The 12,434-nt window shown below is 50.2% G+C and overlaps 1 protein-coding gene across 4 annotated transcripts in view; it reads right to left on the reverse strand.

The window, feature by feature from the left end:
• Positions 1 to 12,434, reverse strand: part of FERMT2 (FERM domain containing kindlin 2) — a 48,408-nt gene that overhangs the window by 23,998 nt on the left and 11,976 nt on the right. For all 4 annotated transcript variants that reach the window (XM_088538956.1, XM_088538966.1, XM_088538959.1 and 1 more), the window contains exon 2: positions 5,505 to 5,738. In XM_088538956.1, coding sequence (XP_088395082.1) covers positions 5,505 to 5,738 — 234 coding nt within the window. The remainder of the gene's footprint in view (positions 1 to 5,504; positions 5,739 to 12,434) is intronic.

Genomic DNA, 12,434 nt, shown 5'->3' on the forward strand with positions numbered 1-12,434 from the left:
GGGAACAATCCTAAGAAACGCAGCGGCGTCAGGTCTGGCAGCACCTCCTGATGTCTGCAGGAGGAAAGGCTATTTAAAGGGTCTCCGTCACCAGAAGAGTAAGGATGAAAAAATTCACTGACTCACTCGCTTACATATAACCTGGTGTTACTCGACGGGCAGGAGAAGGACTGGGGAAAGGGGGGAGCAGAGAGGGGACTATTTTTTCATTTCCCTCTCCGTTACTTTGCAATGGAGTCTCATTATTTCTCTGACACTCGGTGTCTGCTGCTCGCCTGGCCCCTACGCACCAGCTGCAGACGAATATAGGAAAGCAATAAAAGAGGAAAATAGTAAAATGAAGAAGTTGGCAGCAGCAACGCCTGCGCCTCCAGATTTAAAAAGCTGAGTACATTTAAGCTTGGCAGACTCTCTAAATGGGAAGATTTCCTTCCACACCCATCCCCTAGACATATTTAGAAATAGCCTGAGCGGCTGCCAAACCCTCTGCTCGTGGTGGCAGAGTGGAAAGCTCGAGTCTTGCTTGGGGTGCCGTTGTCTGAGCATCAGCGAGTGGCTTTTGCAGTCCTTAAAAAGGCAGCTCAGGGCTGGGGGACACGGAGGGGACAAGAGATGCTGATGGGTGACACGAGCTTGCAGCACGCGCGCCCGCCGCCGCCACGAGCACCGCTCCGAGTGGGAAGCGGCGGCTTTTCTGGAGAGAATCCAGGTAAAACCGTGTGCCCGGGGGCTCCTGCTCTGCGTGCCAGCCCGCACAGCCCTGGGAACCCTGCGCGCCCGCGGCCGGGAGCACCAGAGGGTTTGAGTTTTGCAAAAAGAGCAGCTTTTTATAGAACTTCCCTGGCAGCTGAGGGCGTGGAAATATTACAAATACTTCAGAAGTCAGAGGACATTCTGTACTGGAGGAGAGACCCGCTATTTATTTATTTATTTTAAAAAGGCAGGTCAGGCTCAGCGTGTGGCTGAGCCTCGCGTCACCGAGCTCCCCGGTGCCACCGTCACAGGCCTCATGTCCTGGCTGTGACGTTCCCGAGGGCTGGGGACCGGCCCCGGGCAGGATGACGACGTGGGCGCTGCTGTTGTTGCTCCACACAAGATGTTCCATTACTTAATTTTCCGAAGCAAGTGATTAATCCACATTAAACCCCATGAGGATGAGGCAGGAAACAGGTAAGGTGCCTTAAAGATCCTTGTGTCTTGTTTTGGGAGAAAAATGGTGGGAGTTTCAAGTCTTGCGGATCCTCAAGAGGGAAAAGGGAGGGAAGAACAAGGCTTTTAGGAGAGCAAGACAAAGCAGCCATTGGTGTCCTCAAGGAGATACACACATCCCGGCATCCACAGCTTCCACCAACACTAGTGCAAAGCTCCACATTCCTCTGCTCTGGCTCAAGGAATCTTCCCAGGAGGAAGAATAGGTGACGGATGCAGATTTTCACTCTGCTGGAACCCTCTTCCCATATCCCACGGAATAGGTGATGGATGCGGGTCTTCACTCTGCTGGAACCATCTCCCTATATCCCACAGAATAGGTGATGGATGTGGGTCTTCACTCTGCTGGAACCCTCTTCCCATATCCCACGGAATAGGTGATGGATGTGGGTCTTCACTCTGCTGGAACCATCTCCCTATATCCCACGGAATAGGTGAGGGATGCAGGTTTTCGCTGTGCTGGAACCCTCTTCCCGTATCCCATGGCTCTCCGAGCCCCGTGCTGTTTTCCTGCTAGCGGAATGCAGGCTCAGCAGTGCTCGGGGCAGGAAATGCAGAGGCCTGGGAAAAAGCCTCCACGCTTGCCGCTCGCTGTTTGCTTTTCCTCTCCCACGTGCCCACCCAGCAGCAGCGTATCCTCCCTTCCATCTCTCACTGCTCCCAGGACACATGGAAAAAAAACCCTACACACAGCAGCAACGGGAGTCTGCAAGGAAGCAACTCGGGGGCATGAGAAGATGCAAGGCTTCCGCTGCCCCCTAATTAAATGAATTACTGTGCACGAAAAGAGGAGTTTTTCTGATCATGGTTATGCAGGGCGGGCAGTTAGTTGGAGCTTAGCACCAATTCTGTGCAACCCGGCCACAATTCCCATGTCCAATAACCTTATCCTCATCCCTACCAGTAAGATATGTGGATCTGCAGCCACCTTGAATGTTGCTTGCAGATTTTATGGGCTGTTTGCTGGGTAGAGAAGTCTCCCAAGCGGCATCATGGCAAGTGGGGACACATGGGACACTCGTAAGGAGCCCTGAGATCCCTACGACTCCCCGCTCTTCCCTGCATGGCTGTGCAGAGCTGAGCTTGCAAAGCTGAACAGCCGGCAGTCTCCGCACCACGAGGAAAACGAAAAAAAATCCAAAATCCAAAAAGCGAAGTTTTACTTTCTCTTTCTCGGGTCTTTAATTGAAGATCAAAGCTGGCCTCCGAGGGCTCCGCCGCTTGCCAGGCAGCTGTTCCGCGGGCACGCTGCCAGCGGGAACCTTCCGCAGGAGCCCCAGGCGAAGGCAGAGCCTTTTATCCCGTGTCGGCTCGACCCTGCAGCAGGACCATCCCGTTTGGGGGCTCCGCAGGGAAACCCGGCCCAGGACTCGCCGAGATGCCATCGCAGCACTAGCCCCAACAGCAGCCGTGGTCACTGCATGGACAAGGCTGCGGGTCCCATCCGCCGGCCCCGCTGGCTTCCCCTGCCCCGTCCTGCTGCGCTCGCTCCGCCGCCTGCTGCTCGTGCTGTTGTTTTAATCAGCAGAGATCCACGTGTCACCGTGTGTTTAGGGTACAGCTGCGTGGCCACGGGTACCCAGCTGTGAGGGCCACAGCAGGGACCAGCCTCCTGCAAGCAGGACCGGCTGCTCCAGCTTTACCGCGTTCACTGCCGGGCAGCGACTGATCCTCTGCTGTGTCAGATCCGAAACCAAGAAACAGAAATTGTAGAGCCAAAACTGCTGCAAAACCTCCGTCTGGCGCCGTGGCACTGGATTTACCACCCCCCGACAGGAGATGCACCTTTCCCCAGGACTCCCTGCCCAAGAACAGCCCCAACGGAGCATCCTCACTCCACTACAGCTATCCCAGGTGGGGCTTTCACTGCACGGAGCAATGGGAGAGCTTCCCCAAGTGTGATCCTGCTCGCACATTCTGTAAATGTGACCTGCTGGAGCTCCAGCAACACCAGGTATTCCTTACAGCTACCTACTAGTCAGGTCATATGTAAGAATTACTGTGGGTAACTAAATGCTCCGGGGACAAGGACAGCAAAGAGTTATAGCCAAAACAAAGCAGTTGGAAAACACGGTTCTGTGTCCCAGACACTGGTTCAGATGACACTGGACCATCACAGCCTCGATTTCTTAAACCAGGAGAGAAAGAGCTGTGCTGTAAGACTAGGGGCACAACTTCTTTCTGCTTTTACCTGGAAATATCTACTCAGTTTACCTCGGGGAGGCAACAGGGAGGTTCGCTGCGGCACACGGGTGCTCTCTGCAGCCAACCTGCACGTGCAGGCGGGCAGGGAATGGAGAAAAATGTCACATTTAGCATTAACACTAACCTGGAGGAAGATAAAAACAAAAAGGGAAACAAGCAGGCTGGGAAAACCTTATTTCCTCTGTCAGGCGCGGCAGGACGGAGCGGCCGGCTCCAACCTCGCATCCCCCTCTGGAATTCGCACTAGTCTCTTCTCCCTCAAGTTGAGGCTGAATGTGGCCAATTCCCCCAGATCTGCTGAACATCTGGCTTCCAGGAAGCACAAAGCCAAGGGCTAAGCAACATTTAATCACTGTATTTAGCCCTGTAGCTCCCATCCATCAGTAACAGCTCAGTGTCCTGAGCACTGAGCTCAGTGACTCCTAAGAGTCACTGAGGGCTGAAACTGCTTTCCCTCCTTCCCCAGAATCAGATACTTTTATTCCAACACTTCAGAAGTCATGGGAGAAAAAGCAAACACCCTCAACAGAGAGGCCACTTCTCGCTGCAAAGAGTCCTACTGCAGCTGAGTGGGATATCTGGCTGAAGAGATTTTTCCCATTCCACCTCTTCCAATATCTGCAATATCTTTCTGGTTTGTTCATAAATATATTGAAAGCCCTGCAGTTAAATAAATAACCGTTTTAGGCCCATTTAAGGTTCTGAGCATTCTGCATCATCAGTAAAAGGCCTCCTGCTATGTGATTAACTGTACCAGAATTTCCTTATGTGACTCACTGCCATAAAGATTCGTTAGCAGCTAAGCAGGCGCTCAAGCCTTCTCCATCTAGCAAGGTATTAAAAATCGTAATGGAAAGCAGGGGAGAAAGGGGAAGCAAAAATCTCCCCTGAAATAGCCCTGGCTAAGCCTTTTCTATTTTGAATCACCTTTTCTATTTTACGTAGAAATCTGCAACTATCTATCAAAAAGAAAAGGGAAAAAAAAAAAAAGAGCAAAGTAAGAATCTGAGATTCTTACCCAGCTATATACACACAAAGTTAACCACGGATGTGCTGGGGGCCATGTCATAACAGTTCACTTATAGCTGAGCACTTCCTGCTTAATGAAGTAACTGGGTCAGCCAAGAGTGACCGTATCAGCTTTTTGGGAGCAGAAATAGATCTGCCACGACAAGGCTCAAGTCGCAGCTCCGGGTGGGAAGGCGGCGCTCCGCGGGCCATTCCCTTTGGGAATGCGCTGCCCTTGAGTAAAGGAAAACGGGCCAGAGCAGCCGGGAAGCGGCGGCCGCAGGACACGGGCACGGAGCGCGCGCTGGGCGTTTGTAAGCAGCCAGGTCTTGCAGCTCGCCCTTCTGAGCAGAATTAGCAGAATCTATGTCTCCGATTTTAAAATAAAATAATAAAGAAGCACAAAAGCAGCGCCCTAGGACAAGCCCTGCGTGTCCAGTAGTGAATGATCCCCCCGCTCTCCCTGGCCTTTTCCTTGACAAGGAAAAGCAGCGTAAAGGGAGTCTGGGGAGGAAAGCGAGACTGTCATTTCCCTCCAGTAGACGGTTTTACAGTGAAGCATCATCACTTAATCTCCAATGATTTCCCACTAGAGAAGAACCCACAAATCTGGCAGATATCCTATTTCAGGGTTTGTTTTTCAGCTAGCACATAAATTTGCAGGGAAATTATGACCCAACACCAGTAGCTGCAAAACAGAGCAAGGCTGCTACTGCCTTATCTAACAAAAACCACGAACGGTCTTGTTATGAAAAAGAATTAATTACGGAAAAACGTAATTCTTAATCATTTCTGCCCGTGGCACGTCAGGTATTGCCACGTAAGCATTTCTGCATACAAGACTACATTTGCTAAGCACAAAGTGGACAGCCAGGTTGCTTGATTCCCAGGTGACATCACATGTTCAGTATTTAAAGCTCGGTAATACCCACAACTTAATAATACTTTAGAAAAGTATGCACGCTAAGACAGATCAACCAACGACCTTTCGCACTGCGTGGGGTGTTTGGCAATCCCGAAAGAAGCCGGCACCGATTTGGCCGGAATTTGGATGAAAGCAGCTTTGGGCATTTAATACTCACTGAAAGTTTTGCAGATGTCAGAAACTGCTTTGAAGACTCTGTCAGAGAAGTTGACTTTCACCTTCACGTATTTCATGTTTGGAAGCTGAAGACGAAGCAGCTTGTGCTGAGGTGTGAACTGGAGCTTGGCATCAGCCTGGATCCCATATTTGTCCAACGTCCAGTGAGTTTTAAGGAGCCAAGTTTTCTTCTTTTCCCACCACAGCGCATGATCAGACCAGTCTTTCTTGACATCTAGAACAAAAAGGCCATTTTAAAAGTTAAAGAGTGGCACCAGAATTAAGCTTCAAAGGCCATAAAAGTAGAAGTTCAAATGTGTTAATTGATAAGTGACTATCGACCTCGCAGACACAAATAATGGCTTGTATTGAATCGCATCAGAGAAGCCACCTCCGAGATAAGTGCCCCATTTTGCTAAGTGCTCTACAAACAAAATTGGGAAACAGCCACGGCCCAAAGAGCTTTCAGTGGAAATGGGTTCAGCCCTGTTCACTGCAGCCCTTGCTTTGGAAGCTGGTTGGCACTGCCTCTTTGCCCCGTCCCGCTGCCCGCGGGCGCTGCGAGTGCCAGGGGACAAAGGCGCCACTTTTGCTGCCTGTTCACGCAGTGCCAGTCCAGGAATGGGCTCCCTCCCTCACTATTAACTCAGGAATCCCCCGGACAAGGAGAAAGAACAGGAAGAAAAACCAGGGGAATAATGATGAGCAACGACTTGTCCATGGATCGCTTAGCTGGGCAGCGGCGAGGCTGGGACTGCATCCCAAGCGACTCATTAACAACCAACACTTTATCCCAGAGGGATTCTGCCCAGCTTCCCAGGCTTCCTAACTCTTCTTGGTTTTTTCCCACATCCCCACAGTAATGCAGGACATCTTTACCACCCCAAAATGAAACTGTAAAGATGCTATTTTCTCCAGGTCTTTTGGTTTCCACTAGCAAAACTGATTTTTTTTTCCAAACGCGACGAAAAGTTACATGTTGAAACCAGCCCGGGAAGGAGGAAGAACCCGGTAACCACAAGTAACTGCGAGCACGGACATCCCGAGCGTTTGCTGCGCAGCCACCTCTGCTCGTGTCCCTTGCGGTGTCACCTCTGTTCTGGGGAGTCCTCAAGCACAGACCTAAGTGGGAAGCGGCTGCTCAGTCCCGCGCTGATCCCTCGACAGAGCCGCCCTCTTGGTGCGATGGAAATGGGAAATAGCTCTGCAGAAAGGCCATGGTTACCACTAAATCTGGAGCTCCTTAAATCTCTGTTGGGATTATTATAATTTTTGTAGCAGGAGAAGCTCTCGGTGAGTAATGCTACTCGAGCATAGCACTTCGGGGGTTAAAACTGCACTTTTCAGCTCCAGATCCTCCTGTGATCCTAGATTTCCAACATGAGGAATTGGTTTGACCCAAATTAAAACTGTCACTTGACATCTATTGTAATGGCTCGTTCCTCCATCCTTAGGAGCTGAGGTTCAAACACGGGAATGAACTAGCCAAAAAGCATCAAATGCAGCCAAATTCAAGAATTAAACCGCAGCAGTTGCGTGACCAAAGAGCCTGAATTACTGGGAAACGCACTGCAGGACAGGTATTGGGAAGACCATCCCCACAAAACCTCAGCCAGGAGGAGACCAACGTCACAAATGAACTATTTTGATGCCCATCTTGATCTTCATCTCAGACCTTACTGGGAAATCTCGACACAATTCAAAGCAGAGGCAGTTTCTTTAAACTTCTCGTGAAACGGCATGATAACGCGGCCAGGAAGCGGGAGCGTCGGCTAGACTTTTCAACAACTTTGTACAATCAAATTAAACAAAACCAAATATAGAAAAGCATGCAAACTTGCACAAGCCTTGGCTACTCCCAAAAAAATCCGAGAAATCATTACATCGGACTTTGGTAACGAAGTCCAACCTCTGCCCTGACCAAAGCTTAATGGGTCGGCACGGAACGCTTGTGGAAGGGGGAGCCTTTGGAAGCGCTGGCACTGGTGTGACTCCAACCCAGGGAAGCGGGTCGGGGTTTGTGCTGCAGATTAACCTTCCAGCCACGGTGCAAACAGGCACCTCCTTGTCTCCGAGAATAATTAACGCTGCAAATTGCACAGGGAGATGCTGGGGATGCTGAGGAAGGCCCGTGGAGCAGCTGTGCCCAGGGGAGCCGAGTGCCTGGGTGGTGGTTGGTTTAACACTACCAGGGTGCCAAGGAGCATCGGGCGCTTTGCAAGGCTGCGAGCCGGGACTTACAGAGCCACCTCTGCAAGCTGGTTCTGCACGTGGCATTGCACACTCCTGGTTAAGCCTGGTCAAAGGGATAGCAACGTTCACCAGGGTCACTATTTGCTAGTTACTGATTTTTCGGAGCTGCTGTGTGTTTTTTGGGTCCAGCTGTCCACACTTTCTTCTTACTTTAGCATTTATTAAAAGCGAATTGAGAAGCAGGGCAGATCTCCAGGCACTCCAACCACATGTGCACTTTACAGATCCAAGACCTCGATTTCGAAAGGTTACTAAAGATGCCCAAATCACAGGCACAGCTCTCAGCAGCTCCTGCTCTTCCACCAAGTGCCACTTGCAGCAATTAAGTGTACTCAGCCCTACAGCAACTGCGTTCTGCCAGGGGCTGGAGTGCTAAAGCCAGCAAGGGGTTATTAGCACCTCAAGGCAGGAAAACAGTGCAAGGATTGGGATTTGGAAGTGAGGCCTGAGACTGCGAAACCCACCTCTGCCTTTGGATAAATCAGCCCAATTCCTGGCTACGGCGCAGTGGAAGGGGCCCTGGAAATGAACTGCCCTGGCTCAGGGCAGGAAAGGGAAGGAGCACGTTTCCTTCCCAGCATCAGGAATGGTGCTCGCTTCCTCCTGCTTCCGTCGGCGCTGAGCGGCTCCCCCTCTGCAAACGGAGCTTTCCCGGCTCACGGGATCGCCCATGGCTCGGGAAGCACCGGCAGGAACCAGGACGACCCAGGCACGTTTCGTTCACACAAACTAAGGGAGCGTTTTTCCATTTGCCTCCTGACAGCACCAAGAGGCGCATGCGCCACAGGAGACACCGAGGACATTTTATAAAGCCAAAAACACCCAGCAAATTCCTGACTTTCACACTGATCTCCTTGAAACACGGACTTGTTCAGAGAGTCCTTCCAACGCGAGCGGCGTTTAACGTCACCCAGGCAGCTGCAGAGATCCATGAGGACAGGGCACGAATGGATAAAGGGTGAAGGATGGGGAGTTTTAAACCTGAAATTTCCATAGCTTCCACTTCAGGCTAGTGCACAGCCACGTTGGACCAGCTTTGCCCACCGTAATTAAAACTGCAATTTTGTTAGTCTCAGAGCTACCACCGGTTTCATAACTGAGACGCAGCGTTACGTATACCGCAGTTCTTGGACCACTGCTGTGCAGACACACACACATTTACACAACTACCATTTAAGCACTTCATAGCGAAGCTGAGTTTTGGCAAGAGACTTAAGCACAAAATAATCGAGGGTCATACTCAGACGGGATACTGGAAGGCTTACAAGCGTCAGCTTCCAGCTGCTGTAGCAAAAACAAGTACCATAGTTCTACCATAAGAGTCACATTTTATTGTTCCACCAGTGGCTGCTTTAAAAAAATATATATTTTTAAACCTAAGAGGGCTTTTGCTGTTAGGGAACACCAGGATTAAGGCAGTTCCACGCAGGCCACAGCAGCAGCTCTTTGCCTGATTACCTCTTTATCCCAGGAGCTCCAAATGCCACATGTCCAATCCTCTGTTTTTCTGAGCCTTAGTGAGCAACGTGTGTTTTAAAAGGCCCTTTTCTGCTCCACTTCTGCAGAAAGATATTTAAACTCCCTTCTGCAGAGGCAGTAATGTCACTTGGCAGACGCTCGGTGAGCTTATGACTTACTAGTAATAGTATACAAGGCTCTGGTGCTACATAAACAGTGTATTTTCCTTGTTAGTTTGGGATATCCCTTACTGCAGACGGGCCATCCTCAGGGCAGAAGGGCCAAGATCCGACCTTCATCTGCGTGCAAAATAAAACCCCAATTTTCTTTCCCTCTGGAGCTTACGGCGTGGCCCCCAGCTAGGCCCTGCTACGCTGAGACTTGGATTGGGATAACAGGGATCGGGAGCTGAAGCCTCCAGCTCCGGGAAGCCTCTCCTCATGGTAACCCCAGAGCTCCTCAATCGGCCTCGTTCAGTCCGCAGGACAGCGGACGCTCTGCCCAGCTTTTCATCACCATGACATTTAAAGGAATTATTACACACAGGATCCTACAGATGCTGGAGTAAGTACATGGATGACTCTGGCAAGCCTGTTTTGCTCATTTTTCCATCTTTCCCCCTTGCAAAATCAAGCAAACCTGGTAAGAAAGCCGTGCAGCTAACCCCATTCCGTATCCCCACCTTGCATTCCCGGGCTCGCAGAGGCACTTTGGGGCAGTGGTTGGAGGCAAAGCAGAGGTTTCCTCTCAGCTTTTTAGTTACACTTGATGGTTTTCAGAGCAAAGGATGCAACTGTTGAATCCTCCCAGAAGAGCAATAGCAGGGGGCCATCATCCTCCAGCACAGCACATAGCAAAACCAAATCCCGTCTTCCACACTGCTTGTTTTTCCATGGAAGCGGAACTCGAAACCCCTCCCTGGTCTGACTTGTCCCCAGTGGGGAATATGCACCAGGTGTGTCCTTTAAAGGAGATTCCTCCTCATCTGGTCTCCTCGCACTGAGCAGGCCGAGCTGGCAAATTCTTTGATACTACCTGTACTCAAAAAGATCCATATATTCGCTATATATAAAATGTATCAAAATGTTTTTAATATTATTTATATAACATATATTTAAATAAATTGCAGCTCGAAGCTGCAGTTCCTCTTGATAAGGCACTAAGGCTGCGCTCCGGGTGCCACCGGGCTGGCACCGAGCCCCTGGCTGGGACACCCGGGGGGAGAAAATCTCCCTCCAAGCAAAGCAGATCTCCAAGGAAAGCCCAGGAGGGCCCTGCGGAAGAGGCAGGAGCACAAGTCTGCTCATCTTGCCATCACTTAAACACACACACACACCAAAAAAAAAAAAAAAAAAAAGCGAGAAAATTGTCCCCTACTAAGAATTGGGCAATATGGCTTGCTGGGAGGCCAGAGATGCTGCAGAAGGTCAAGAATTAGCATTTTACAGCCAAGAACACTCCTGAAGGTCCCCAGCTCCCAGCCAGCGCCCGGCTCTCCTGGTTGTTTCCATCATTTGCTTTTCAGAAACTACAGAGGCGGCGTTGAACACCGCTAAATCCTGCCGGGCTTCCTCCCCGCACCCAGGGGCTGTGATGGAGGGCTCCGTGTGTATCCTGGCATCACGGATCCAGACCTCCACGGCTCGCTCTGGAAGCGCTAGGCAGGTTTCTTGCCTTTTAAAGATCCTCCGATCACGCGGCGATGGGATTTGGTGCGACAGGTCTAGGCTGCACAGCAGGTCCCATGGGCTCCAAGTCTGCAACGCTAACGGGGCTTTGACCGGTTCATTTTTGGCTAATGCACTTGAGAAAAAACTACAGCAAAAGCGAGCTGGAGAACAGCCTTACAAACCATCCATGTAGCTCTAAGCAGCTCCTATCACTCCCAGCTTTTTCAAAGCACTTTTTCACCTCATTCCCTTCTATTCAAGTTGCTCCTTACTCCCCATTAAGGTCCCGGTGCTGGGCTGGGACACGGGTGGCCGCATCCCACTGTGTTCATCATTCCCCACGGAGCGTTACGTGACACTGTGGTTTGGATGCTCCCGCTGACCTCTGTAAACCAGATTCCTCCAAACATGCCCAAACCACTCCTTCTTGGACAACCAAATCCGTGGAAAAAAAAAAAAGAAAACCTGCGAGAACGGGGCTGTTTTGATTCATCTTGGGTCAAGCAGAAGCTCCGTTTTCTCTGCTGGGCCGCAGGGTCCCCGCCTCGGGACACGGCCTCTTCCTTAAGGCTGTTTCTCATGTTTTGGGGTATGTTAAGCACAGGACTGGATTTCCCTCCACCCTCAACTGCGATTTTAATTGCAGACCAAAGAAAGGGGTGGGTAGTGGAAAATGTCCTTCCACCTTCTCATTAAGGCACTTGGAAGACTTTAAGACACGAGGGGAAAAATCTCTCATACAAATTATCATCAGACCAGCAGTTTGCTCAACTAAAGCTGTAGCTGGGACAACATGATGCTCTTGTTTTTAATAAGACTTAGCAGAGCTCTTCACCACCAGACCCATATGTATTCGACAGCTCATGCTGGACACAGGCTTTGAACACGTTTTACATCGGCTGCTCTGCAGCAATCACAGGGAAAGGGCTTTTCCCAGTGTAAATGCAAAGTGCTGGAGCTGCACCTCAAATTCTCCCATCTCTACCACCACGGGCGACCATCGGTGCATTTTATCCCATACGTTTTCAGATGGGAAAAGAGCAAGCATCAGCTGAACACACTGTGTGCCAAAAACAATATGGGCTGGCAGTGGAATTTAAACTTAGGCACAAACACATACACACACATAGATAAGTACAATTATATATACAGCTTGACTTACTAATGGAAAATAAACAAACTAATTAAAAGCAATTTTGCAAACTATTGCAAATTTTGAGGGTTTTGGGGCTGGAGGCAGGGGGACACACGGAGCTCACAGCTGCCTGCAGCGTCCAGCACTGCAGAGCTCTGACGTCAAGTGAGCAACTTGCTCACAGATAACTATTCAAAGGCAGGGAAAAAAAAAAAGGAAAAGCCTTAAAGAGGGCCACCAGCACACGAACACAAGGCTCAAAATGCAGTTGTCCAAAGAGGTTTTGCTTCCAAAAAATTGTTAGCTGTGTTCTGCTAAGAAGAGCCTGCTAAAAGATGGAGGAATAAACCCAGACCCAGAAGGAAACTTATCCCCCTAAGTAAACCTAATAAAAAGGAAACTTTTGAGTTTCCTT

Source organism: Tinamus guttatus, unplaced genomic scaffold (assembly GCF_059628265.1).
Source record: "Tinamus guttatus ecotype Peru unplaced genomic scaffold, ASM5962826v1 Tinamus_guttatus_pri_ptg000048l, whole genome shotgun sequence".
NCBI classification, from domain to species: domain Eukaryota; kingdom Metazoa; phylum Chordata; class Aves; order Tinamiformes; family Tinamidae; genus Tinamus; species Tinamus guttatus.